The 27,133-nt window shown below is 53.2% G+C and overlaps 1 protein-coding gene across 1 annotated transcript; it reads right to left on the bottom strand.

Moving 5' to 3' along the window:
• Positions 1–1,937: 1,937 nt before the first annotated feature.
• On the bottom strand, positions 1,938–26,538 carry ITGA5 (integrin subunit alpha 5). The gene is made up of 30 exons (XM_084748596.1): positions 26,037–26,538; positions 19,215–19,345; positions 17,851–17,963; positions 17,596–17,716; positions 17,322–17,383; positions 17,183–17,228; positions 16,451–16,576; positions 16,210–16,254; positions 16,051–16,094; positions 14,478–14,534; positions 14,257–14,309; positions 13,777–13,985; positions 13,263–13,454; positions 13,042–13,087; positions 12,784–12,885; positions 12,592–12,647; positions 12,341–12,495; positions 11,507–11,644; positions 11,345–11,412; positions 10,963–11,113; positions 10,767–10,859; positions 10,586–10,665; positions 10,425–10,505; positions 10,215–10,320; positions 9,686–9,838; positions 7,495–7,578; positions 7,276–7,389; positions 4,992–5,093; positions 4,178–4,300; positions 1,938–3,661 (listed from the first exon to the last, which is right to left on the bottom strand). The coding sequence occupies exons 1-30, from the start codon at positions 26,408–26,410 to the stop codon at positions 3,578–3,580; spliced, it is 3,309 nt and encodes a 1,102-aa protein (XP_084604722.1). The 5' UTR covers positions 26,411–26,538; the 3' UTR covers positions 1,938–3,577.
• Between the last annotated feature and the right edge of the window lie 595 nt (positions 26,539–27,133).

Genomic DNA, 27,133 nt, shown 5'->3' with positions numbered 1-27,133 from the left:
GTAAAACTCGGAAGAGGGATTGCTTAGCTTACTATGGGAGGCAGCTGGCTGGAGGATGGGGTGACCTTGCAGGCAGCTGGGGGGGCATTGTGTGGGGTGGATTCATTATTGATGAACCCTGCACCCCAGGCTACTAATGAGTCCAGGCCGGCTGCCCTAATTGATGTCAAGAAACTTGAGACCCCCAGATCATCTTCCCGCCTGCCAGCTGCCTCTTCTGAGCCCCTTCCTCCCCTCCCCCGCCCCCCCCCACATCTCCAGCTGCTCTGTTCACGTCTTTGCCTCCTCTTTCCCATCTCCACCAACACAGACAAGGAGAGTGTTCAGGCGGCCAATCTCCACAGACTCCATGCTACGCTGGGTTGCTCAGGCCTTGGCTGGAGTGGGAGACACAATTCTGTCTGCAGGGTCAGGAGGCTGAGGGGAGGCTCGCAGCTCAGAGGAGACAGATCTCGAAGAAGGTATGACCAGGGCTGATTCTGGTACTAGACCACATCTGTGGCGTACCTCAGCCCAAGGAATTCCTTAATTAGAGTGAGATCTTGTCACTCTCTTCGGAAGCAAAGGCATCACGCACTGGCATGCCCATGACACCAGCCCTTCGTCCCAGCCCACCTCCCTTCCCCATTTCCTTTTCATTACAGTGGGAGACATTTCAGATTCAGTCCCTGGAGTTGGTGTCATCCTTCTCCAGAAGGATTTCCTTGAGAATTTCTGCTGTCCTTGGACTTCCCTGCCTCATTGTTTGTCTACTGCCTCAGTTCCTCTTCCTTTGTGGGTGCTAGGAAGACACTCCTTAAGTCTGGGATTCTGAGACCTTAAAGTGGTGTGTAGTCCAGGTGGAGGAATATTTGAAGAGTCTTAAAGTCTGAGTTAGTAATAACAGCCCTACTGATCGGAGAGTTAGGTCTCAAACCTCTTTGCCACAAATTCCCAGAAATTTGTGACTATGCTGCCCTCTGGTGGTAAAATCCTGGTCTAGCACGACATAACCATCTGCCCTACTGGGCCTTTTTTGCACATCAGGACACTCTGAGAAGAGGACCCTGGGGTCCCTCATGTTGCATGATTTCTCTGGGAAGATCTGAGATTTCTGGCATGCTGGTTAAGAATAAGGGCTTTCACAGCCAGGCAACACCGAGCGTGAGTCGCTCTGCTATGCAGTGTGACCTTGGGCAAGTTACATAAGCTCTGGGCCTCAGTGTCTTCCCGGGATAGATGGAGGTGACAGCACCATCACAGGATTGCTGCCCGTAAGATGTGACAAGCCTGGGTTCAGATCCCTAGAACCCACGTAAAACCCTGACACAACAGTATAGACATCTGAGAGTCTGAGATCGCATTGCACCGGGGAGACTCGGGGGCATTGCCAGAAGCTTACTGGCTAGCTAGCCTGTATCAGCAGTAAGCAAGCAAGGGGAAGGTAAGGACAACATCCAAATATAAGATTGTCTTCTGACCTTCACATGTGTATGGTGAACTCACAAGCTTGAATACAAGTGCATACACACACAGGAAGAAAAATTAGATGAGATCATGTATGTGAACCATCCTACAGCCCCCACCCCGCCCTTGTCCTGGCACACAGTAATTGCAATACAATTCTCCAAAGCAGATTGGTGATTAAAGGTACTTGTCACCAAGTCCCAAGACCTGAGGGTTTTGCTGTTGTTTTGTTTTTCCCAGACAAGGTTTCTTTGTGTAGCCTTGGCTATCCTGGACTCACTTTGAAGACCAGGCTGGCCTTGGACTCAGAGATCAACCTGCCTCTGCCTCCCTAGTGTTGCGATTAAAGGCGTGTGCCACCAATGCCAGGCTTGAGTTTGATTCTTAAACTCACTTGGAAGAAAAACCAAGCTCTTCGGTTGTCTTCTGAGCTCCATATTCACACCGTGGCCTGTGGCTCCTCCCACACATGCACACAAAATATGCCAAACAAACAGAAACAGCTGGTGGGCTTTCCTGACACTTTATTTTTCCATTTAAGGGAAGCCCGGGTATTTTGTACAATCTTTCTTCACCTTTTATAGGGATTTCTCTGCATTCTTTCATAACTCCCAATCCCAAAGAGACTTCTTTTCTCCTTGGAGGTAGGTTGGTAAGCCCCCTAGATGAGGAACAACAGAGGACACAATCTCCACCCTCCCTTTTCTCTTTTGGTATTTCAAGACAGGGTTTCTCTGTGTAGTCTTGTTGGTCTGGAACTCACTCTGTAGACCAGGCTGGCCTTGAACTCAGAGATCCATTTGCCTCTGTTTCCCAAGTGCTGGGATTAGAAGTGTGAGCCACTGTGGGGCTCCTTTCTCTCCTTCTGTTCCGTTTCTCTCCCTTGGGTCTCATGAAGCCCAGGCTGGCCTTGAACTTGCTATGCAGTGTGTCCCTAAGGATGACCTTGAACTGATCCTCCTGCCCCCATCTGCAGAATTCTGGGGTTATAAGCATGTGCTATCACACCTGGATCCCTTACTTTATTTTTTAACCACCTAGAAGTTTCTGGGGTTGGGGGAGTAACACTCCTGGCTCCTAGTGGGAACAGGCCCACAGGAGACAGACACTTCCATGTCCTGCTCTCTGGGTCTAAGGATGGTCTGGGGAGTAGGGTGGAAGGACAGATCGCAGCTTTGGTCAGGTGGGGCAGTGGGTGAGGTTTATTGCACTTGCAACAGAGTTTAAATAAGTTGGGGGGGAGGGTTCTGGAGGAGAGGAGAGGGGTGGGGAGGGAGGGAGGGGTAGCGTCAGTGCAGCTGGTGGGCAGAACCCAGGTCCTACAGGCCTGGGGCTCCCCGTTCTCTGGGGAATGAGTGAGCCGGTTTGGCCAGGCTGAGGTTCCAGATCTGTCGCCACTGTGGCCTGGTTAGGGTCCTGGGCAATTCCCGACTTGTCTTAAGTCAAGAATGAGTAGGGCCCTAGGCCCAGGTCTGCAGGCCCACACGCCAGCCTGGGTCTGCTGGCATAGGTCCTTAGAATGTGAGGCTGGCCTCCAGATCAACCCCAGGCCCCAGACTGGGTCTGGCTCCATCCTCATTCTGACCTCCCTGGACCTGTGTCTGGGCCAGCATCAACCTTTGGGATTTGTCCTGAGCTGGTCCCGCAGCACCACCCATGTGTACTTCATTGGCCCTCCAGGATGGGGTCTGTCGGAGTCTCAGGCTCTCAGCTGCAGGCTTCCTTTAGATTTCTGGCAACGCCAAAGACGCATCTTTGCAGGCTGGAGCCAGACAGGAAGTCCTGGTGGCGTGCCTGGCCCAGAGAACCATGACTGGATTCCCTAATTATGGCTCCAAGTTGCTTTCAGAAGTCTCCAAAAATGTAAAGGCTGAAGGAAGGCTGGGGCTTCTGTCCCTGGACCTGAGGCCCCCATTCATGAGAGGGCATGTGTAAACAAGGGTCCTTCACAGTGCGTGGGGGGGAAGGATCCGTAAGCTTCTTGCCCCCAGCTCTGGCCCTTCAAGTATGTCTCTGGGCTAGGGAGAAGAGCTTCTCCCCAGCCCTCAGCACCTTCAGGAAGTGCCTCGTCCCTCCCTGTTGGAAGGTGGGGACTGGCTCTTCAGGATCAGGAGTCTGAGGTCAGGAGGACTCAGGCATCTGAGGTGGCTGGAGGCTTCAGTTGAGCTTTTTCCATGGCAGTGCCATAGGGGAGGGAGCGTTTGAAGAATCCGAGCTGATGAGAAAGGAAACACAATGAGAGATTGTATCCCCTCCCCTGCCCCCCCCCCCACCAAGGGATCCAGAGGATGAGGACTCTGCTGCCTCATCTTCCCCATCCTGCCACGGTGGCTTCTGAACGCAGCTCAGATACTTTCCCAAGGGGTCCAATGGATGTGGGAGGTCTAAAATCAGGCCCATCAGAGCTTTAAAATGCTCCTAGTTAAGCCAGTTCAACTCAAGTGTCACGTCTATGGCCTAGCAGTGGCTGCCACCTGTAAGATATTTACTGTTAGCTGCCACAGAATTTTCAAAGAAATGATAGCACAAATGCAATCAAGTACTTGCCGCCTGCGGCTTTGCAATATGGGCAAATTTATCCCAAGACGGGAGGCCTCTTTGCAAAGTGGGGGCTGCAGATTGAAGAGAGGGGTCTAGTAGGAAAAGACAGGATTGGGTGCGAGGAGCCAGGGTAGAGATGGGGCCTATGCTAGATCTGAGGGTGGCCAAGCCAGGGCAGGGCATGTCTGACCTTGTAGAGGACGTAGATGAGCAGACCTAGGAGCAGGAGGCCAAAAAGGATGGCCAGGATGATGATCCACAAGGGGACACCGTTGCTGCCTTCTGCCTTGGTCCACTGCACAGCCGTGGCCACCTGTGGACAAGCCAGATGACCCTGAGAGCCCACAAATTCTTCCTACCCTATTCCAGGCTACCACTGGCCGTTGGATCTGGACCTAACTCTCACCCCCCCCCTTTAAGATTTATTTATTTATTATTGTGTATACAGTGCTCTGTCTGCATGTACACCTACATGCCAGAAGAGGGCACCAGATCTCATTATAGATGGTCGTGAGCCACCATGTGGTTGCTGGGAAATGAACTCAGGACCTCTGGAAGGAGCAGACAGTGCTCTTTAACCTCTGAGACATCTCTCCAGGCCCCATGCCCCTAACTCTCATTTTCAGCTCACAGGATTCTGAACCTATAGATGGAAGAGTCTGAAGTGCACAGTGTCTCTTGCTTTGTGCTTTTACATCTGTGTTCTCGCCACCAGAATCTTCCTTTCTAGAGCAGTCTAGTTGGTCCCTTCAGGATCTCAGCTTGTACACCACTTCCTCAGAAAAGCCTTTCCTGACTGCAAGACTGGGATCAGGGATCCTATGACAACATGTTCCCATAGACTGTCTGGCATGTGTCACACTGATGTCACTGCCCTCTAAGCTGTGAATTCCAGAGCAGAGACACTACCTTAACCTGGCTGATCACTTTATCTGTGTCCTTACCCTGCTCCTGGCATTCTTGGGCCTGCCTCCTTTGACCCAGACCTCTGACCTGGCACTCACCTGAAGTGTCTTTTGAGGCAGCTGCCGAGGCAGGATTTGGTAGGGCATCTTCAGAACCTCATACACAGCTTCACACTGAAGGCTAAATGGCTGGTGTTCCCGCTGTGGGTGGAGAAAGGTGGTCAGGGTGGCCCCTCTTGGGATTGAGAGGGCACCAGGCTTGCCCACAGTGTATCTCAGGATATGATCTTTCCTAATACGGACTCACTATCTCTGATTCTCTTGACGTTCCTTATGAGAAATAGTAAATGTAAAATTGAGTAATTACGGGGCTGGAGAGATGGTTCAGTGGTTAAGAGCACTGCCTGCTCTTGCAAAGGACCTGGGTTCAATTCCCAGCACCCACATGGCAGCTCACAACTGTCTGTAACTCCAGGATCTGATACCCCTACACCAACGCACATGAATTAAAATTAAATAAAATATTTTTTTAAATTGAGTAATTATTATCAAACGATGCATAACCAGATGCTACATGTGCAATATATGTATTTTTACTTAGGCTCTAAAAATCAGGGATTTGAACCTCGGTCCTTCAGACTTAAAGGCTTACCAGCTGAACTATTTAGGCTCCTCAATATGTATATTTTAATGATTAATATGGGCTAACATCCAGGATTATGGTTGGTCTATAATGTGCTCAATAAATTATGGCTTTTTTTTTTCTTCCTGCTTCTGCCTGGTTGTTCACAATAGATTCACCTTGTCCCTTACTCTCTGAATTTTTAAAAAAGACTTATTTATTTACTATGTATATAGTGTTCTGACTACATATATGCCTGCACACCAGAAGAGGGTACCAGATATCATCTTTTTTTTTTTTTATTAGCCGGGCAATGGTGGTGCACACCTTTAATCCTAGCACTCAGGAGGTAGAGGCAGGCGGATCTCTGAGTTCAAGGCTAGCCTGGTAAGCAGAGCAAATTCCAGTACATCCAGGGCTACTCAGAGAAACCTTGTCTCAAAAAACCAAACCAAACAAAACAACAACAACAAAATAAATTAAATGAGACTTTTTTATGCATGTGTGTTAAATGTGTATGTGTGTGCATAGGTGTGTTAATATGTATGTGTGCATGCACACATGCCAGCACACATGTTCCATGACACACATGTGCAGGTCACCAAAACCAGCTTCTTCTGTGGGTTCCAGGAATTGAACTCAAGTGGTCAGACTTACAAACTAGTTCATTTACCCGCTGAGCCATATCCCCAATCCTCATTTATTTTTTTCTCATTTATTTTTAAACATTCCTTCCTTCCTTCCTTCCTTGTGTGTGTGTGTGTGTGTGTGTGTGTGTGTGTGTGTGTGTGTGCACATGCCAAGGCTTGCCTATGGAGGTCAGGTGGAATCTTTCTGTCTTGCGGGTATTGGAGAGCGAACTCAGGTTGTGAGGGTTGGAGGTGGGTACCTTTACCCACTCACCTCGTCCTTTCACAGGCCTTCTTTTCTGTTTACTTTTTCTCTTCTTTCTTTCAGGTGTGCATGCATGTATGGTGTGCGTGGGTGCACATGCGGGCCAGAGGCTGACGTCAGGGTCTTACACATTGAGACAAGCTCTCTCACCAAACCTAGAACCGAGGGCTCAGCATTTTGTCTCAACTGTCTGAGGCTCACTGCGGGGCTTCCCTGTTTTTGCCTCCTATGTGCTGGGATTAAATACAGTTTGCTGCCACGCTAGCTAGACATTCGTTTGTGCGGATGCTGAGGATTTGAAGTCAGGTCTTCATGTTTGCATGTAAGTGCCTTACCCAGAGGCCTCTCCTCAGCCCTAACCTGCCCTGGTGTTTAAGCCCATGGATTGGGTATGCTAGTTATGCACTCAGGGTCTCACTATGTAGTCCTGGTTGGCCTGGAACTAACTCATGTAGACCAGGTTGGCCTCAAATTCACAGAGATCCACCAGCCTCTGCTACCTGAGTGCTCGAAGTAAAGTTAAGCCAGTGCCAGGGTGCCAGGCTCTGCTGTTTTTTCTATCAGGGCCAGAAAGGGAAGTAGTTGCTCTTACTGGCCAAGAGGTGGCGCCAAGGACACACAACTGGTCTAAACCAGGGTGAGGGAGGGGGAGCTGTAGAGTGTGTGTGTGTGTGTGTGTGTGTGTGTGTGTGTGTGTGTGTGTGTGTAGACAGCAGAGAAAGGACAGGTTGGGGGCTGGACAGAGAGAGAGAGAGAGGGAGGGAGGGAGAGTGTGTGTGTTTGTGTGTGTGTGTGTGTGTGTGTGTGTGTGTGTGTGTGTGTGTATGCGCGCGCGCGTGGGGACCAGGCTGCATAAAGCTCCCGTACCTGCAGGAAAGTCTTGGCCCAGACTCGGAAGTGCAGTTGCAGACTCCGGCTCTCTTGGCGGTGCAGGGGTCCAAATTCACAGCGCAGCCTGAAACATTTGGCTTCAGGGCATTTCTGGCAAGAAAGTAGGTGTTTGAGCCCAGAATTCTGGCCTGGTTACCCTGAGAACAGGTATCCAACACCCAGGACGACCTTCTTTGCCTGCAGTGACTGACTTACCACGACTTGTGGTCCCGAGGCGGCGGAACTCCTGCCTGGAGCCTCGCGTTTCTGCAGGTGGTGTAGAGACCCCTCGGGGTCCAGCTGGAAGAAGAGACAACCTTAGCTGCCCCTCCTGTGTCATCACGGCACCCGGGTCAGCCTGAACCCGAGTTCCAGAGCAAGAGCAAGGCACCCACCTTTCTTTGCGCTAAGTAAGAGATATGTAAAGAAACCACAATGTCCCTCCTGCCTCAGGGCCTTTGTACTGGCCGTTCCCTCTATTGGGAATGGTTGCCCCGTGTCTTACAGGGAGGTCTCAGCTTTGTCTTTCAGGTTTCAGTTGAATTATTACTTAATTTGTTTATTAGCAGTGCTGGGGTTGAACTAAGAGCCTTGGGCGTGCTAGGCAAGCATTCTACCTGGCTAATGGCTCCCTCTTCAGGAGGTTTCCCGTAAGTCAGCTTTGCATCCCACAGCACATCCCATAGGTCCACTCGCATATATATATATATATATATATATATATATATATATATATATATATATATATATATATATCTTTAATTCAAGAATGCTCACTATCAGACCTTGGCTGTCCTAGAATTCACTATGTAGACAAGACTGGCCTTAGATTTGTGGATATTCTCTGTTCCAGCACCTTCTAAGGGATTAGGGCGTGACCGTCATGCCCGACAGCTTTGCACTTTCATTATTTTCTACCCATCTTCTTTTTCTCTCAGGGTCTCATGTGTATAGCTGAGAATAATCTCAAAGTTCTGATCCGCTTGCCTCACTTCCCAAGTGCTGGGACTACAGGCATGTGCCACCGTGTTAGGTTTCATAGCTTTTCTTTCGTTTTTTGTTTTTTATTTTTTTTAAAGATTTATTTATTATTATGTATACAGTTCTCTGCCTGTATATACACCTGGAGGCTGGAAGAGGGCATCATATCATATTACAGATGGTTGTGAGCCACCATGTGGTTGCTGGGGATTGAACTCAGGACCTTTGGAAGAGCAGGCTGTGCTCTTAACCGCTAAGCCATCTCTCTAGCCCCCCACTCCCTTTTTTGTTTTTTAAAATAGATTTTATTTATTTTATGTATATGACTTTCTTTCATGTGTGCATGCATGTATGGTGTGCTTGGGTGCACATGCGGGCCAGAGGCTGACGTCAGGGTCTCACACATTGAGACAAACTCTCTCACCGAACTTAGAACGGAGAGCTGACCATATTGTCTCAACTGTCTGAAGCTCACCGCAGGGCTTCCCTGTTTTTGCCTCCTATGTGCTGGGATTAAATACAGTTTGCTGCCACGCTAGCTAGACATTCGATTGTGCAGATGCTGAGGATTCAAAGTCATGCCAGAAGGGGGCATCAGATCCCAGTGAGCCATCTCAGGAACTCAGGACCTCTGGAAGAGCAGTGCTTTTAACTGATGGGCTATCTCTCCAGCACCCTTCTTTTGTTCTTTTTCTTTTTCTTTCTTACTTATTTTCTTTAAAGATGTATTTATTTATTACATCATACAGTGTTCTGTCTGCATGTATGCTGGCACACCAGAAGAGGCCACTGGATCTCATTGTAGATGGCTGTGAGCCACCATGTGGTGGCTGGGAACTGGACTCAGGACCCCTGGAAGAGCAGTCAGTGCTCTTAACCATTAAGCCATCTCTCCAGGCCCTGTCCTTTGTGGTTTTCGATACAGGGTTTCACTGTGTAGTCCCGGCTGTCCTGAAACTCACTCTGTAGACCAGACGGGCCTTGAACTCAGAGATCCTCCTGCCTCTGCCTCCCGAGTGCTGGGATTAAAAGTGTGCGCCACCACCACCAAGTTCCTTTTACTTTTTATTGTCATTAGAGTCAAGCTCCAGGAATGTGGGGACTTTTTTGAGTTTCATTTGTGTAGGGTTTTCCCTAGGTCTGATAAGAGTTCACTGACTTCATTAAGCACTGTTTACAAACACAATCTCAAATGGGGCCCGAGGACAAGTCTCATAGGACAGGTGGCATAGGCCTGGGAGCGCACACAAGACAGGGAAGATGACTTCAGGCCAAAGGACACACATGTAGTGAATATGGGTCTTTTTTTTTCCTTCTAGATCTTTGAGGTGCCTGTGTCTCCCCACCACTTCCAATAGCCCCCAGGCAACCTTTCCCAGCCTCACAGCCCTAGGGCTCCACTCCACACCCATGTCCAGGTCCTCACCTCCAGGCCCTGTAAGTTGGGGGTGTAGTTGGAGGTACAGTTGCCGAGTCCTGTCACCTTGGTCACATAGAGGAGCTGTTGGCCTTCCAGAGCCTGGGGACAGCTGAGCTCCAGCACACCTTGGCTGATGGAGCTGGGGCCCTTGTTGATGAGCTGAGGGGGAGAAAAGCACAACTCGCTGAGGAAGGGAAGGCTGGTTTGACATGCAGGCCTGGATTACCACTACACACTGCATCAGGGCTCCTGTCTGAGAAAGTTAAGGGCAGCAGTAAGATCGCTTCAGCTATCACCTTTGAGAGAAGGTCTCTGTGACCCAGGCTGGCCTGGAACTCATAGCAATCCTCCTAAAACAGCCTTTCTTTGTAAGGCAATGGACTGGTGTGTCCCTCGTCTGGACATCTCCCATAGGCCCTCACGCTCGCTCTTCCCCCGTTCCTCTCTCCACCTCACTCAGGCCCTAGGTGCAGGGCCTCCTCCTCTCTTTCCCCTCATTTGGCTCGACTCTGGCTTGTCTCCCCACCTTCCTCACCTCATAGACATGGTGGACAGCTGGGCCCACGTCTCCTTCCTTCTGAGGCTGGTCTTGAGGGTCCCAGTCACTGACTGGGAAAATCACGGCTTCAGGCTTGGAGACGCTGAAGAGGAGGACGGCTTAGAGTGGACAAAAGGGACCCGTGTGTCCATCCCTAGGAATCCAACCCTCTTCCCTCCGAGGGCCCCACGCTGCCCGGGCACTGACCCGTTAATGGAAATCTGGGCTTCAGCCTCCACCGAGAGCGGGAAGGAGACCACGTTGCTCTGTGAGTTGTTCAGGTTCTTGCTGTGGGATGGAGGTGAGAGTGAAGCAGTTTGGCAAGACTCTCCAGGCACAGGCTCTGCCACCTGCCCCACCTTCCCTACCTGAGGATCTGGAAGTCGAACTGGATGGTTTTCTTTGTGTCTTGAAGATGAGGAACAGTGAACCGAAGGCCACCCCAGATCTGTGTAAGAAGGGGGAGAAAGGCTGTTAGCCGGGGCGTCTGGCCGTGGGCTGAAGTAGTAAGGCCCTGCCCTGCACTCTCCTCTCCCAGCCCTGACTTACACTGGTGCCTGCCTTCATGGGGTTGCCCAGGTCACACACCAGCTGGCGGCTCTGGTTTACAGCAGAGTAGTCACAGCTCAGGCTGGAGAAGTTCTGGGGACAGGGGTGGCGAGGGGAACACGGACAGGTCGGTCAGGCTTAGGCACCCCTCTGGAGGGGATCACCACCGCAGCCCCACTTCTCAGTCCCTTCTCACCCCTGGGTGTCTGACAAGTCCTGAGTACTCGGCCTCCAGAGGGGCTGTGACCCAAAGCTCAGCCTCGTAGGCGCCACCCTCACCCATATTCTGGGCATGGAACGTCAGGTTCAGTGAGTTTTTGTCTCCCAGGTATACGTGTTTCTTCTCCCTGGAGGGGCACACAGCATAAGGACAGTGAGGAGCGGACTGACTGGCCCCGCTGACCGAGCCCCTGGCCGGCATGGGGCGAGGCGCTGCATGCAGAGTCCTACGTTTACTGTCTAGAGCTAGAGAAACGAATGCCCCTGCAGATAAAGCTGAAACGCAGAGATGCTCGGAGGCCTCACAAGGCCACACAGCTCGAGGGTCCCTGGCTCTTTGTTGTGTCAGTACCACTCACCCATACACGTCCAGCTGCAGGTCAGGCACACAGATGTTGTCTTCACCGCAGTCCAGCAAGATCTGTGCCTGGGGATTGGGAGAGCCTTGAGAGGGGTCCTACCACTTCCTTCCCAGGGCCCCGCCTCAGGTGCCTGGCCTGTGCCCCAAGTTCTTTCCTTACCTTGTCCTCTATCCGGCTCTTGCTCTGGTAATGTAGGACTGGCTGGAGGCCATGGCTGTCCATCGGGGCTTTGGGGTCCAAGGAGAAGTTGAGGGCGATGTGAATTGGGGAGAGTTTGTCTCTGAATTCTGATTCATTCTAAAGCCAGGGGAGAGAATGCACAGGGTTAGGGGGTCGGGCCTCAGTGGCTCTGTTTCTTAGTCTTGCTCTCCTTTTATCTGCTCAGGGCCCAAATCTGATCTCATTGCTCTGTGGGCCTAGGCACCTGGTGTCTGGCCCTTCTGACAGGTTTCTTTAGCCTCCCCCAAACCCCAGGCCCTTCAGGGGGACCCTCTTAGCCATCCATCCAGTCACACAGGCACACACACACATACACACACACCACACACAGGCACACACAGGCACATGCACACACACAGCACACATGCACACACACACCTCACACACACATGCACACACACAGGCACACACAGATACCACATATACCACACACACACACACACACACACACACACACACACACACACAGGCACACACAGACACCACATATACCACACACACACACAGGCAGGCACACACACCACACATATACACACCACAGATCACACACAGGCACAAACACACACACACCACACACATGTGCACACACAGGTGCACATACAGAGGCAGGCACACACACCACACACACACAAATGCACACACACATGCGCGCACACACAGGCACACACAGACACACACACACATACACACACACACACTCTCACTCTCTGCCCAAGTCCTTTGTGTTATGTGGCCATCTACCCAGCCCGGGCCGCCCTTGCCCCCTGAGCATACCCTGAGGTAGATCTTCATTTCCTTGCACTCCTCACGAGCCCCATTCTGGATGAGCAGGGTCTGGGTAAGCGTGGCCTGCTTGGAAGCCAGGAACAGCGCCCGCCGAATCCCTCCCTTCTGCTTCTGCCAGTCCAGTTGGAGTTCAACCTCGAAGCCTGTGGCCAGGAAAACGGTGTGAGCATGCCGGTTCCCTGTTCAGCTCAGTCCCCCAACCCACCCCACGGCTGCCATACTCAAGCAGTCTCCCTCACCTATAGAGTTGGGGACATGTTTTCCAGAGGCATTGAGGCAGAAGCTAAGGTTGATGCTGGAGGAAAAGCGAGGAGAAAGTGCTGAGTGTAACTGGCACTGGCCTCCTGCCCCGTTTGTCCCTTCCTGAGGCAGACATGGCCCTCCTGCCCACTGGCAGGTACAGATCTCTGCAGGCGCCTAGCTCAGCTCACCAGGACACGGGGTTTCCTTCCAGACTGCAGCTGCGCTCCTCTGGGTTGAACATGGAGGGGAAGATAGTGAGAGACGCGCTGGCAGATATGATGGGCCGACCCCTGCCGAGAGTGGATGTGGGGTAGACAGAATTAAGGCTCCTCTGAGGGATGGGCACCTGCCCCAGACACCCACTCCCTCTGACTGATGGCCCCAACCTTAGTGCTAAAGGGACACTTTTAGTTCCCCAGGCTGCCTCAGTCTCCCTGATTTTATACCTGTACACTAGGGCCTTGTCCACACCAAAGGATCCAACGATTAGATCTGCAAAAAGCCAAGATACCACCCTTTACAGCAAGCTGCAAATCAACACCTAGGCTTTCTGGATTCATGGTTCAGAGAGGTCTGAGCCAGGGAACTGCACCACCTGGTGGCAGCTGCCTAGAATTGCACCCTGAAGCTAGCCTCCTAAGTTCAAAGGGCCGCAGACACTACTTACCAGGGTATCCGTTGCCGTCCAGATCTCGGCCACCTCGAAGGGCAGAGCCAAAGAAGTCCGGGGTACGGCCAGCTGCCCAGAGAGGCTGCAAGACCTGTGAAGGCTTAGTGCTCAGTCCTCCTGGGCCTCCGGGGAAAATAAAAACGACTCCCTGCTGGGTCTCCCCACCAAACGGGGCCCCAATAGCAACATCTGCAAGACACAACACACATTAGGTTAGAAGGTCAGGGGTCGGAATCCCTACCCAAAACCTCAGGGTCCTATTTTTCCCCATCTACCTGTCAATTTCTGTTCAAATCTTTTTAAACCCCAATACCCTTGGAAAGTCAAGAGGGCCTGGGTAGTTTAGTTGACAGAAACCCTCCCACTAAGTTCCTTGTCAACCAGTGCCTCTCCATAACAGCCTCAGCCCCCCCTGGACCATGACCTCCCCCCCAGCCGTGATGCCCCGACCCCAACCCCCACCATGATGCTTCCCCTCCGCAACCCCCCCTCTCCAAGCCATGATGCTTACCATTGTGACCATCTTGGTCCAGGTCCCCCAGGGGTGTTAAGGAGCTGCCAAAGCGGCCAAACTCATCTTGGCCAGTGAGGGTGAGAGCGGGTGTGCGCTCTATGCCCGCTGGGTGCTGCAGGTAGATGTAAACCCTGCCCACCTCCTGCGGTCTCCCATCAGCTGTCCGCTCCATGAGCAGGGGCGCCCCTACCAGCAGGTCATCTAGCCTGTGGAAAAAGGAAGACCCAGGCGTCTTGATACCCTTGTCCTGCCACAACTTACTGCCCTAGCGGAGGAAATCCAGGCATTCTGGGTCCCCAGGCTCCCATTCCGTGAGTTAGACCCGAGGGCTCTGACGTAGCACTCATTCGGCCCCCTCCTTATCCTAACCAAGGACAGAGTGCGGAAGAAATACCCCAGGGAGCTCTCTGCCTGCATTGCCCCACCCCTGCTCTTCCTGCCCAGGTCTGGAAGGCGCGCCCCTCTCCCGTCACTCACCCATCTCCATTGGTATCAGTGGCGGCCACAGCGTAGCCAAAGTAGGAGGCCATCTGTGGGGACACAGGACAACACTGGGTCAGAACAAGATCGGTCAGGAAACGGGATCAAGAGAGGCTGTGAGCAGACATTCGGAGGCACCAGAGGAAGTGGGGGTTTGACAGGATTAGTCCAGGGCTGCAGCTCAGTGGGTGAGAACGGTAAAGCGAGGATCCCCTCACCTGTTCTCCTGAGACATTGTAGAGGGAGTGGATGTCTGAGCCATTAAGGATGGTGACCTGAAGGTGAAGAGAAAGGTATAGGTCCTGGATGCCCCATGGCTGAAGGCCCCAGTGCACGTGGAACAGGCACCCCTCAGGGCGTCTGAGCACTCCTGACTCCCTCCGGCTCTGCCCTCTCTCCACCCAGGCTTTCTTTACCCCTTTACTGTTTGGTTTTCTACCTCCATATGCTTTATGGATTTCCACCCTACCCACTAGACTCTAGTGACCGCAGTACAAGGTCAGTGGGACCCGGAGCACGGTCTTTGGTCTTTGCCTCTCGGAGACTAAAGAAGAGCTTGGCAAGCAGTAACTGCTACTGGGTACACACTGGGGCTTCAAACCCAACAGTCAGAACCCCAGCCATCCCTTACCCGCCGGGGTCTGCAGGTCACTCACATCGTTTTCTGCTCCCTCTTAGCCACTGACCCAGCCGACTTCCAAGCCTCTTGGCCTCTGCTCTCTGCCCCACTGTTCGGCTGAGACCTGGCATGAGCCTTCCTAGGACTGCTGGGCGACCAGCCTCTGTGCCTTGGGTTTCTCCCACGGATGCCAGGCAACAGCTGGAGGACGCTCTCCCCACCTGTACATCCAGGGCCCGCAGCCATGGTCGTCGGTGCCTCCTGTCTGGCCCCACGGCCTGTGCTTGTTCAATCCTCCCTGACTCTTCTCACTCCTTTTACCTTGTGAGGCTGCAAACTAGTCCTGGTTTCCCATTTGTGTGTGTGTGCGCTCTTCATGCCCTCTTGCCCCATCTGTGTGGTGGAGCCCTCACAGAACCTTTTCTCTGGAAAGAGGTTACTGCTTTCCTAAAATGTGCTGTTACCTCAATCGCTTTTCTGGAACTTCCAATTCAGAAAGAGGGCGGGACTTGGAATATGGTAGATATTAACTATTTATCCAGCTGCCCCTAAGCAACATAATTGGCTTCTTAGAACCCAGTTTTCTTATGTGCAAACGGTCAAGACTGTCCTCCACCCACAGGCCTGTGGCAGGGAAGGGAACGCCACCATGAATGGGCAGTGCCTGAGGGTCAGGCATAGTGGCTTCATCAAGAGTGAAGCCGTGTGTCTTGTCCCACAGGCTGGACTAGAAGCACCTTATAAGACGGGATAAGACGTCCTTTGTCTCAGCTCTCACCTTGCCTTAATAGACGCTGCTAACTGAGAACCGTGCGTGGCACTCATCTGTCCCAGGCACTTGTCAGAGTCTAATAATAGCTGGCAGTTGTACACCACCTAACAATTCACAAATGCCTTCGCTCCCCTTCCAAGTGCCTCGTGAGGTCAGAACTATTATTACCCCATTGTGCGCGGAAGCAGCAGCTTAGAGCGGCCAAACAGGGGGGCGGCGCAGCAATAGGAGAACAGATGAACTTATCCAGAGTCACTGCCAGAATCTGAACCCAAGTCGGACTTCACACACTTCCTTCCCTTGAGCTAGACTTCTGAAATCGGGTCTGTTCTGCTCCTTTCCTGTCCCCACAACCTGCCATGCAAGGCTGATAGGCAGAGGACAGAGGGCAGGGTCTTACATAGCCATAGGTGAGGTTCCCTTTGGGCACACCAGCAACAAAGTCTGCAAAGAGAAGAGAAACCGACGGTTTGAGGGTAGGCTGAAGGTAAACGGGCGGGCTGTGCTCTGGGCTTTCTCTCCGGCCGCCCCCCCACCCCCGCTCCTGTTTTGACCTTACCTTCTGTGTCATCACCACTGAATTCACCCACAGCCACAGAGTACCCTGGGGGACAGAGCGGATGGGTGTTAGCATTGTCTCCTTTGGGACCTCTATTCTCCGGCCCTTAATCCCTGCATAGTCTGCCTGTACCTAAGCATGGCAGGGGAGCTGGTGACACTGAACGGGAGAAGCAGGGGAGGGCTGAGAGAGGATAGAGGCCCCCACTCGCCCTCCCATTCTCTCCCCACTGCTTGCCTACCCAAGTAGCTGTCATCGTAGATGGAGCTAGCCTGGCGGGTCTGCAGCTGCCCTTGTACAGGACTGATGAGGTAGTCTGGGTAATAGGACTGCGAGATCTGCTCCTGAGTGGCAGACAGGATCTGGCCTGGAAGGGGAAGAGTGATGAGCTGTGAGGTCCAGGGGCTTCCAGGGGACTGGGCAGGATCAAAGTCGGGCGGTGGTGGAGCACACTTTTAATCCCAGCACTCGGGAGGCAGAGGCAGGCGGATCTCTATGAGTTTGAGGCCAGCCTGGTCTACATAGTGAGTCCCAGGACAGCCAGGGCTGTTACACAGAGAAACCCTGCTTTGAAAAAACCTAACCCCCCTTAACAAACAAACAAACAAACAAACAAAAACAAAGACAAGAAATTTTGGATCAAGGAAGGAACTGTGAGGCTGGAGAGATGGCTCAGTGGTTAAGAGAGCCACCTGCTCTTCCAGAGGTCCTGAGTTCAATTCCCAGCAAGCACACAGTGGCTCACAACCATCTACAGTGTGATCTGATGCCCTCTTCTGCAAATAAAGCCCTCATATAACAAATAAATTAAAAAAAAAAAAAAAAGGAAAGGAACTGTATGGAGAGTGATGAAACAGAATGTGAGTGCAGAGGTGGGTGTGGAGCTGGGAGGCAGAAAGGATCGGTGCGTTCAGGGCTGGAGTGGGGAAAGGACGTGCTGCCAAGGCCTGAAGAGGGCAGAGGAAGGGCTTACCTTGCCAGAAGTAGCTCCCAGGTCCACCCAGTACCACGCGGCCAGTCTGTGGGGAGGTGTGGGGAGAGAGGATGAGTGCACCATCTGGTGCTGAGCCTGGATCCTCACTCACTGCCTTCCCCCCTCAGTCACCCCTCACCTTGGTGAACTCGGCACTGAAGCCCCCTTGGCAGTAACCCTGCCCTGCTGCGCTGCCGAAGTCTGTGAGGGAGGAAGATGATGAGACGAGCTGGCTGTGCCCTGAGGGGCTGGCAGGGGAGGGAGGCAGAAACCAGGAGGGAGGCCAGAGCAAGAGTCTCTTAAACAGCCTCGAAAATACATATGGGTGCTTGGGGGCCATGGAGAGAAAACCGCAAGGACCAGGGACCCTCGCGTGGAGAAGGCCCGGTGGTTCGTGCCACTCTGGCCCTTACCTGAGCGGCAAGGTGCATACTCCAGAATACGGGTGAAGTTTTCTGTGGAGAGGTAGCAGGTGCCCACCGGGTCCTTCTCTGGCTCCTTTTCTGTGCGCCAGTTATACAATGGAGCACATGCCTGGTAGGGCACAGAGGGGAGGGCTGTGTTCAGATTCAGCTTATTAAGACCCACCCCACCCCAGACCAGGCCTGGCCCTCTCCACCACTGCTCAACCCTCAGGCACCTCACCACTGAGCCCACTGGTCCCTCACCAAGATGGAGGAGCCATGGGCCCGAACCGTTGCCCCGAACCACTGCAAGGACTTGTACTCCACAGGCTCCTTTCCCTTGGCACTGAACAGTGAGGACTCCAGGATCCGGGAGCCTTGGGGTGGTTGAAAGTGGGGCTGTCACACTGGTCCTCAGGAAGGCAACCCTGAGCCTTGGCCCAGAGTGCTCAGCACTTCTAGACCCTGAGCCCTGAGTCCCAGCGGGACTCAGGTATGGAAGGATTTTGTTTGCTTGTTTTTTTTTTTTTTTTTTTTTTTTGAGACAGGATTTCTCTGTAGCCCTGGCTGTCCTGGATTCGATTTGTAGACCAGGCTGTCCTTGAACTCACAGAGATCTGCCTGCTTCTGCCTCCCCGAGTGCTGGGATTATAGGCGTGCGCCACGGCGCCTGGCTGATGGAAGGATTTTTAGACTGCTTTGTGTAGCTGGAGTTGACTGGTTCCTGCTCTCCCTACACACCACACACACACACACACACACACACCCTTGGGTCCTCCTCGCTGGAACAGGACACTTGCAGTAAGGTGCTGGGGATGACTGGCTAAGTCCCATGGCTAACCTTTTCCTATGTCTCCAACAGCCCCTCCCTGCACCGCCTTACTAGACTTCCTTCTCTGTCTCTTTCCAAGTCTAAACTCTGTCCTCTGTAGCACGGCTTCCTTGCTCTTCTTGCTCTCTACCTCTCTCCCAGGCTTTTAGGAACTAGGGCTGTAACTCAATGGAAGAGCACGTGTTTATAAGACTCTGGGTTCAACCCCTGGCACACCTTCAGAAGCCAGCTGGCCTCCATGTTTCTATGCTTATCTCTTCCTGCTCCCTCACTGCAGTCCTCATCTCTGATGACAGACTGCCTACATTCAGAGCCTGGCTTTCTTACTCGGTTGGGATTCCAATACCTCGTACAGTTGCTGCAGAACTGAGTGAGCCAAGGCCCTCATGACAGTGTCCCGCATGGAGCAGAGGCTCCCTGAGTGCTGGCAGCTTCCTGAGGTCCATCTGCCTGAGGGATGAGCTCCTTGGTGCTGAATTACATTGTTGCTCAGTGAGCACTATCACTTAGCTTAGGAGCAGAACCCTCCAGCCTGCCCTGCCTTTGTCTGGCCTGGCCTCCCAGAGCTGCGGGTGATTCAGTGGAAATGAGAGCCACATGTTTCTGAATCATGCCCGCCCTTCTTGGGCTGGGCTGGGAACATGGAGAGAGTGCCACGGGGAGCACCAGAAACTATTGCTGGGGGAGCTTGTGGGCCTGGTGCTGAGGCTGTACCCCTAGGAGGAACGCAGGCCCCGCCCCCAAACTGCAGGCCCCGCCCACCCACTTACGCTAGGCCCTGAACCAGTCCACCTACCTTTGCTGTCAAATTCAATGGTGGTGCACTGGGTAGGGCTGGTGCCCCAGGGACACATGTAGACAGCGCCACCTTGCAGTACACCTGGCTGGCTAGTGTTAGCCTTGGGCGCTCCAACCAGCACACTGACCCTGTGGAGGGGAAAGAAAGTGGATTAAGAGGGAGTCCTATTTCCAGGTCAGTCTCTGGAGGCAGGATGCACCCAGGCCTTTGGGCCAAGAGTGGGGGTGGAATAGATGTCCCTTGGGTTGTATTTATATCTCAGAAGATGCCACAGATGCCAGAGGCAGGGGCTGGCGTCAGGCATCCCCATGTGCTGCTGTCACTAACTTAGTCCCTCCCCTCTTCCCTCATTCTCTTACCTTCTTCCCCTACCACTAGAGAGAGAAACCAGGCTCAGTTCCTGGAAAGGGGATGAGGGCAGGGTCTGGACTTCAGCTTTTTCCATCTCTTCCATCTACCTGTCAAGGGTAGATGCCCAGCCCAACTGAGGCTGTAGCCCAGGTAGAGGATGCGCTTGGCACATGCAAGGCCCTCAGCACCAGAAAGAGAAACAAACAGTACCAAATGCAATGTTTGACCTTTGGTTAAAAGTAGATGTGTGTGTGTGTGTGCGCGCGCGCGCGCGTGCGCACGTGTGTGTGTGTGTGTGTGTGTGTGTGTGTGTGTGTGTGTGTGTTGAGACAGGGTTTCTCTGTGTAGCCCTGGCTGTCCTGGTTCTCATGCTGTAGACCAGACTGGCCTCAAAGTCACAGAGATCCCTCTGCCTCTGTTTTCGGAGTGCCAGGATTAAAGGCGTGCACCACCACTGCCCAGCTAAAAATATAAATTAAAAGAACAATTTAGCCCCAGAACCCCAGGCTTCTGTGGAGCCTCAGGGCCCTCGCCTATTCTCTACCCCTTCTTCCCAAGCCGAGTTTTCTCCCTGGGCTGGAACCCAGACTACTGGCCACTTGGTCTTTGGGCATGTTGGAGGAAAATGTGAGTCTGAGAAAACAGGCAGGAGAGGGGAGCTGGATGGAGGGTTATGAAAACAGGCCATTTCCTGGGCCTGGCTTGCCCCACCCTGCAGCCTTACCTTCCCAGCTGTGGCTCTGCCGCACTCGTGCCCCTTTCCCACAAAGAAGCCCCAGAAAATTTAACTCAAATGCTGTTCTTTTGGATCCTCAACCAAGGCATGGCTCCTGGCATTCTTCCTCAATCAGCTCTGGTCCTTGGCCCCAGGGGCCCCACACAGCTCTTTTCTACTAGGCCTGGTCTCTTGCCTCCAGGCCCTCCATATAGCCGCAGCCCTCTTCTTTCTTGGCGCTCTCCTCAGTATCTCCTGCAAGGACTGCATCTGGCAGCCTGGGCAGCTTTCCCTGGCACCCCAGCTCTGGGCCAGTGTCCCTGCCAGCCTTGGCCTCTGCTTCCCTCTTCTGCTGTCACTGGCATTGCTCCTCAACCTCTGTCCGTCTGTCCCCAGCTCTGCTTACTCTCCTGGTTTACCTTCCTGGGTCCCCTCCTTTTCCTTTCTTTCTTTAAATTGTTTATTTGACACGTATGGGTATTTTGCCTGCATGTATGTCTGTGTGTCATGTGGGTACTTGGTTCCAGAAGAAGGCACTGGGTCCCCTAGCACTGGAGTTACAAGCAGTCATGAGCTGCCATGTGGTTGCTGGGAATTGAACCCTGGTCCTCTGGAAGAACAGCCACAGTGCTCTTCTGAGCCATTTTTCTAGCCATTCTTCCTTCCTTCCTTCTTTTTTTTTCTTCTTCTTCTTCTTCTTCTTGGTTTTTCGAGACAGGTTTTCTCTGTGTAACCATGGCTGTCCTGGCACCCACCTTTAGATCCCGCCTGATCTGCCTGAGTGCTTGGATTAAAGGTATGTGCTGCCATCGCTTTGCTTTTTTTCCTTTTTGACCTCAGATCTTAAGTCTCTTTACCTCTCACGGTTTCTGCACCTTTTCAGCTTTCTCCATTTTTGTTTGTTTTGTTTTTTGAGACAGGGTCTCTCTGGGTAGCCTTGGCTACTTTGTAGACCAAGCTGGCCTCGAACTCAGTGCCCGGCTTCCTTTTCAGCTTTCAGCACTCCCAACACCCACCCCTTTTCTTACAAGTGGCTGTCCGTTGGTCTTTATGGCGAGGGCCCAGAAGGGGACTTAGCAGAGGTGGAAACCACAGGAGTGTTTTCTAAGGGGGTCAGGGATACTAAAGGGGGCAGGGTCCCAGAAAAAGTGATGAGATGCAGCAGGAAAGGCAGTCCCCAGGACGCAAATGGAGTATGGGGGAGTGCCAAGGGGGCAGGTGAGAATAAAGAGGGCAGGGGTCCAGAGGGACAGATGGAGGACAGGACAGCAGTTGCCTTAAGTTATACAGTGGAAAGGGGGTGGTGCCAGCTTCAGTTTCCCTGGGGACAGGAAATGTTTACTGCCTGTGGCTTCCTGTCAGTTTTCAACCTAGCACTTCTCCATTTGTCCCCTGCTTGCTGTGTCCCACCCCTCTCTCTCTCTCTCACTCAGGCATTAAGGCCAATTAGAGGTTTTAAACCACCATTCCAAGAGCCTAGTGACCTTCTCAGGTGAGAATGCTTGAGCTAGCAAAACTGGGAAGCTGCAGGCCTAGGGCTGGGAGAAGAGAAAGGGGTGTGGCCCTCTGTGGCAGCAGCTGCCACAGAGTTTGGCCACTGCCTCCTGCTCCAGCACAGAAACCAGAGCTCTGCTTCCCGCCCTAGCTCCACATGGGTTTGGGTCTCCTCTCTTTCTCTGAGTTCTGCCAGCTCCCCAGATTTCTCCCGTGCTGCCTGACTTTGTGGAGGAACTGGGAAAGATGTTTATAGTCCAGCAGCCCTTTCACAGCTTGGGAAGCCTATAAGCCAGGGGCACAGCCTCACTATGGGAAGGTTCAGGGTGCAGATAGGGCACATGGACCCACGACCCATAATTTCTACCTAAGGTTTTAGTGTCGTGTGCACCTCAGCCATCCTCGTCCTGGCACCCACATGTGCCAGGTGAAGTGCCTGTGCCAAGGCTGCCATGCGAGCTTATTTACCTCCTATTCTCCTTCTACCCCCTGCTTCCTAAATCCTGCAGCGGCAGAATCCGCATAGCAACCCAAGAGGGTGGCAAGGGAGGGTCCCTCGGCCTAGTTTCAATATTGCAGAAAGCCTAACGGAAATCTTGCATTTACCTGATAAGGCATCCCAGGCTAATTAAAACCTCAAGTGTATTTGCTTTTGGCTGGCATTACAACAACTTGTGTGGGAAACATGGTTATCTGAGGTTGGTCAGAAGCTCTGATTGGCAGCTAGAGACACTTTTGGTTCATTAATTATCTCCCACTGAATGCAGCTTGGCAGACAGACTCTGTTAGAGTGTGAGGGAAGAGACACTTGCCATCATCCCTCCTAAGCCTCAGAGCTTAGAGGTTCTGGTCACTTATTGTTGTTGTTGTTATTATTATTATTATTATTATTATTATTATTATTATTATTATTATTATTATTATTATTATTATTATAGACAGATGACCATTCTAGAAGCCACTGCACAGGATACCCACTGGTTTTAGGACTAATGTAGACGCCCCGAGGGTGCTGTGTGCAGCAAAGGAAGGCCACCTCAGTTCTGACATCCCTCAGCAAGCCCCCAAACTGTTGACCTCATCTGACAGGTGGGAAGTCACACCCATGCAGGGCTGCTCAGAATCTTTTCCAGGATGAGAACAGAAGCCTGGGATCCCGTCATGCTGCTTCCTAGGCCAGTACCCTGCGCGGCACCACTGCCAAGCCATCTCCTCCTCTCTTCCTCACTATCTTCCCAGCCAGGCTTCTGATTAACTCAGCCTTTGTTCAATATTCAGTTACTGTTTGACTCCCCCGGCTTAGCAAGGTCAGGGTAGAGAGCAGCAGGTGGGTCAGGGCCCACAACCTGACCTCACTCCTGGGCAGGCCAGAGGTGAACACCTACTTCTGGAACTGCACGTATATCCCAAAGGAGGATGCTGGTTGGCTGAGTAAAAGCTGCTTCCAGAAGTGTCCTGGGCTTAGTCACTCTACCTTTTCTAGCCTTTTTTTTCCTCAATGATGAGTTGCTTTTGAATGGTCCCAAAACTACTGCTTCTAAGTGTCTATGACGTCTGAAGCAATAATACTTTCTCTGCTCAACACAGGGCTGGAGAGACGGCTCAGTGGTTAAGAGTAGCACCACCTGCTCTTCCAAAGGTCCTGAGTTCAATTCCCAGCAACCACATGGTGGCTCACAACCGTCTATAATGTAATCTGATGCCCTCTTCTGGAGTGCAGGTGTACATGCAGACAGAACACTGTATACATAATAAATAAATAAATAATAAATATTTTTTTAAAATCCAGTGAGAAATTGATATGAAAGTTTAAGAGCAGCGTGAGGAACTATTACTTCTATCACAGTTATTAGCAACCTTTACAAGCATGTAAGTGCTACGGATGTAGTCCGGCAGGTGGACTGCTTGCCAAGCGTGCACAGAGGCCCTGGGTTCAATCTCCATAAACTGGGTGTGGTGGAGGGTGTGACAGAGCCTGTCTGTGATCCAGTACTCTGGAGAGATCTGAAGTTCAAGGTCATCCTTGGCTACATAGTCTGAGGCCAGCCTGGGAAAGAATGAATGAATGAATGCAAGTAAGAAATGGAGGAAACTTAAAGTAAGAATGAGGTGGGTGCAGGGAAGAAAGCCAGAATCAGGAATTTCCCACAAAACTCATGCTTTGCACGTGTTGCTCGGCCTCTGTGGGCGGGCAGGCACAGGCTGGATACCATCTCAAGGAGTGCCTAGAGTAAGTCAGGCATCATGTCCCAGCTCTTTGGCGAACGGTGAGCACTGACGCCCAGGGCTGCTGCCTGTGCTCACCCTGTCCCCTTCGCTATTCAATGCAAGAGAAACTAGGACTACGGACACCAGAGCCACAGAGGGGGGTGGTTTTCCCTCATGAAGGGGAGGGAGTCTAAAGCACACAGGTGCTGGGGCGGGGGAAGAGAACCATAAGAGGTTCGGTTATGCACAGAGTGGGGGGCGGGGGTGGGGGGAGTAAACTGTGAGTTGGACACCTGGGTCCTGTTGGGAGTACAGACAGCAGAGGGAGGGATGAAGAGGCTGGGGTGACTGAAGGTCAGGTGAGGGGGGGGCCAGATGCACACTCAGGGGACCGAGAGTTCAAAGTCCAACAGATGTTTCAGTTTTAAAAGAGAACTGACAGTTGTGTGTGGGGTGGAGTGAGGATACAGGAGAAATAAGAAGCCAGACAAGTGGACCTGACTGGGGACGGACGATACCCATATCCCCTCCATCCCCTCCGCTCCATTAGGGTTGTGGCAAGAAGTTTTGGGGGACCCTGGGGTAGGCCAGGCCTGGCAGAGGCACCAGGACAGGGTGATGCAATAAGCTTGGGCAGGAGCCCAGGGTGTGGGGTGGGGGTTGGGTGGGGATCGTGAAAAGCCCAAATTCAACGGCTGGCGCCTAGCTATCTTTCTTTTTTCCATTCCTAAGTTCCCTAGATAAGACAGAAAATTGTCCTTTACCCAACTGAATTCGCTAGAGTTAATGCATCCCCGCCACTATCCCATACCTAAATATTCAGCTAAAATCATATCACCTCTGTCAAGCCCCGAGACCCCTGGGGTGGTGTGGGTGCTGCCTCGGGCTCAGAGCTTGGAGGTGGAGGGGAAACAACTGCTGTCATCAAAGGGGTTCGGGAATCTGGCATCTGGGGTTCCCTGGCTAGCAGCTGCGACTGTCACCTTCCTCTTACTTCCCAACCTCCTCTCCTTATTTAAACAAACACTTTTGTTTCAGTGTGGCCTCTGACTCTGATTTCCTCAAGCCTGTGGGCACCCGTTTTCCAGGCACTCAGAGTCTGGGTCTGCTTATTACCCGGAAATAAGGATTCTCCACAGAGATTTTCCGGAACCTTCCTTCTGATACTTTTGGGCCCAGAAAGCCCGTGTCTCCCCAGCTTCCGACCCTAGTCCCAGAAGTCTGAGTCTCAGTTAAACTACAGCCGACAAGCTACAGGAAATCAGCTTTTCTCTTCCTCCCAAGAGCTAGAGTAAGAGGGAAACCGCCCACCCCCTTCAGGCGCGCGCACACACACCCCTCCCGACACATCCGTGCACCGCCCTGGGCTGATCCCGCCTCTAGCCTCAGCACCCCCAGTGCCAGGGTCCTGGGATTCTCCCAGGTTCTTGGATCTCCTCGCCTGAAGAGTTTGGGGGTGGGAGGCGACGCAGAGGACTGAGGAGAAAGGGGAGGGAGCCTATGTCCTACACGCGAGTCTTTCCCTGGTCTGAATTGATGGGGGAGGGGAGGATGAGGCTGCCCCCCACATAACCTCCCGACCCCCTCAGTCTGTGTCTTCCCTCTTACTGCACAGGCTCACCTAGCTCCAACCCTCCCGGTGGCCCCACGGAGGATCTCGAGGTTCCTCCAGTGGCCCCTAAGGCCCTACCCGGCCTCCGCGCCCCCCTCGGCTCCCACCCGCCGAAGGTCCCCCGCAGCCCACAAATCGCTTTCTGCGCTCTCTCCTCTCCGGGTTAACCCCGGGACCCTGCCTGTACTTCTCCAGCTTCTCGATTCGAGCCCTCCCCTCCCGCCACACAAGTCTGGAGACTGGACTCACACTCCACGTCGGCCACGGTCCCTCCCTGCTCCAGCGCGGGCCCCCGATTCTAGTTTGGGCCCCTAACTCCAGTCTTAGTCCTTCCAAACTCCGCCCTCAAACTCAAGTCCTGGTCGCCTCCGGACCCCGGCGCGTCTCCAGTCTCCAGGTGGCCCCCTGCCCTCTTCCCGCCGCCAACCTCGCCACTCACCCGTCCCTTCCCGGCCGATAAAACTCCACCGAGAAGCCAAAGAGGGAGCCGGGGGGCCCGGAGAGCACCGCCGGGGCCTCCGCGTCTAGGTTGAAGCCCCCAACCTGGAGCGGGGGCGGCCACAGTAGCAGCAGCAGCGGCAGCAGCGGCCGTAGGTGCCCGGGCCCCCAGCGCAGCGGCACCGCGTGCAGAGGAGACGGTGGCGACCGTGGCGTCTGGCTCCCCATAGCGCCCGTTCTTCCCTGTCCTGGGGACACCGACCCGGAGCCGCTTCCTAAACCTCCCAGAGGCGAATGACTCAATGCGGGGAGGAGTTTGCCAAACTCCCGGCTGGGCCCTCCCCCCGGCCGCCTTGTAGGCTGGCGGGGGGGCATTCCTGGGTCCCGGGGACGCCGAGGCTGCGCCCCGCACCCCGAAGGGGCGTGGGGGGCCGCGCCTCTGCACCCCTGGCTCCGGCCCCAGCTGGAGGCCGGTGGTCTGGCCTGGCTCAGACTGGGCGGGCTCGGGCTCTTCGCCCTCCTCTCGGCTTCCCCCTCCTTCCTCCCCCCTCCTTTCCAGATGTACAACGTAAACGCTCGGAAAAGTGGTCGGAAAAAAGGGAGCAGAAAATTTCCTAATGAGGAAAGGAATCACCTCTGGGGGGCGGAAGGAGCCTGAATATTGTGTGTGGGGGGGTCTCCCTCACTTCCTCAGGAAAGAAACTTTGGGGTCGAGAGACAGGGGACTCCTCTGGCGCCTGGCCAACAGGGGATTCCCCGTTGCCTTCCGGGGCCACCCGGCGCCTGGGTTTGGGCCAGCTGAATTGGGGACTCTGCAGCCTTAGGTACTGTGTGCTCCCAGGCAGCCTGCTAGAACAGCTTCGTCGGCTGTGAGAGTCCCGCGGCTGCCCCTCCCCAAGCTGATAGAGTGGAAAGCACAGGACTGTGGGGGTCTCTGACACTGGAGCATTTGGCCTCAGCTCTCTCTTATGTAAGGTTTGGAGGTCTCTTGTTATGGCCCTTTCTTGGATTTGGCCCTTGACCAAGTGGTCAGCCCTTCAACCCAGTTCCTTCATCAAATTGCCTGATTCCCTGGAGAAATCCCAGAAAGATTTAAGT

Source organism: Acomys minous, assembly GCF_964271855.1.
Source record: "Acomys minous genome assembly, chromosome: 12".
Classification (NCBI taxonomy): Eukaryota; Metazoa; Chordata; class Mammalia; order Rodentia; family Muridae; genus Acomys; species Acomys minous.
The sequence above is the reverse complement of the archived record's forward strand: the minus strand, read 5'-3'. Positions and strand labels throughout refer to the sequence as shown.

What these genes read in the sequence shown, in the direction of transcription:
- ITGA5 (XM_084748596.1), bottom strand. Translation starts at nt 26,410, where the DNA reads ATGCCCCCCCGCCAGCCTACAAGGCGGCCGGGGGGAGGGCCCAGCCGG. An exon ending in GGACGGCAACGGATACCCTG is followed by an intron (nt 13,088 to 13,262) that starts GTAAGTAGTGTC and finishes GGCTTTTTGCAG; the next exon opens with ATCTAATCGTTGGATCCTTT. An exon ending in GGGCCAAGACTTTCCTGCAG is followed by an intron (nt 5,094 to 7,275) that starts GTACGGGAGCTT and finishes CTCCACCCACAG; the next exon opens with CGGGAACACCAGCCATTTAG.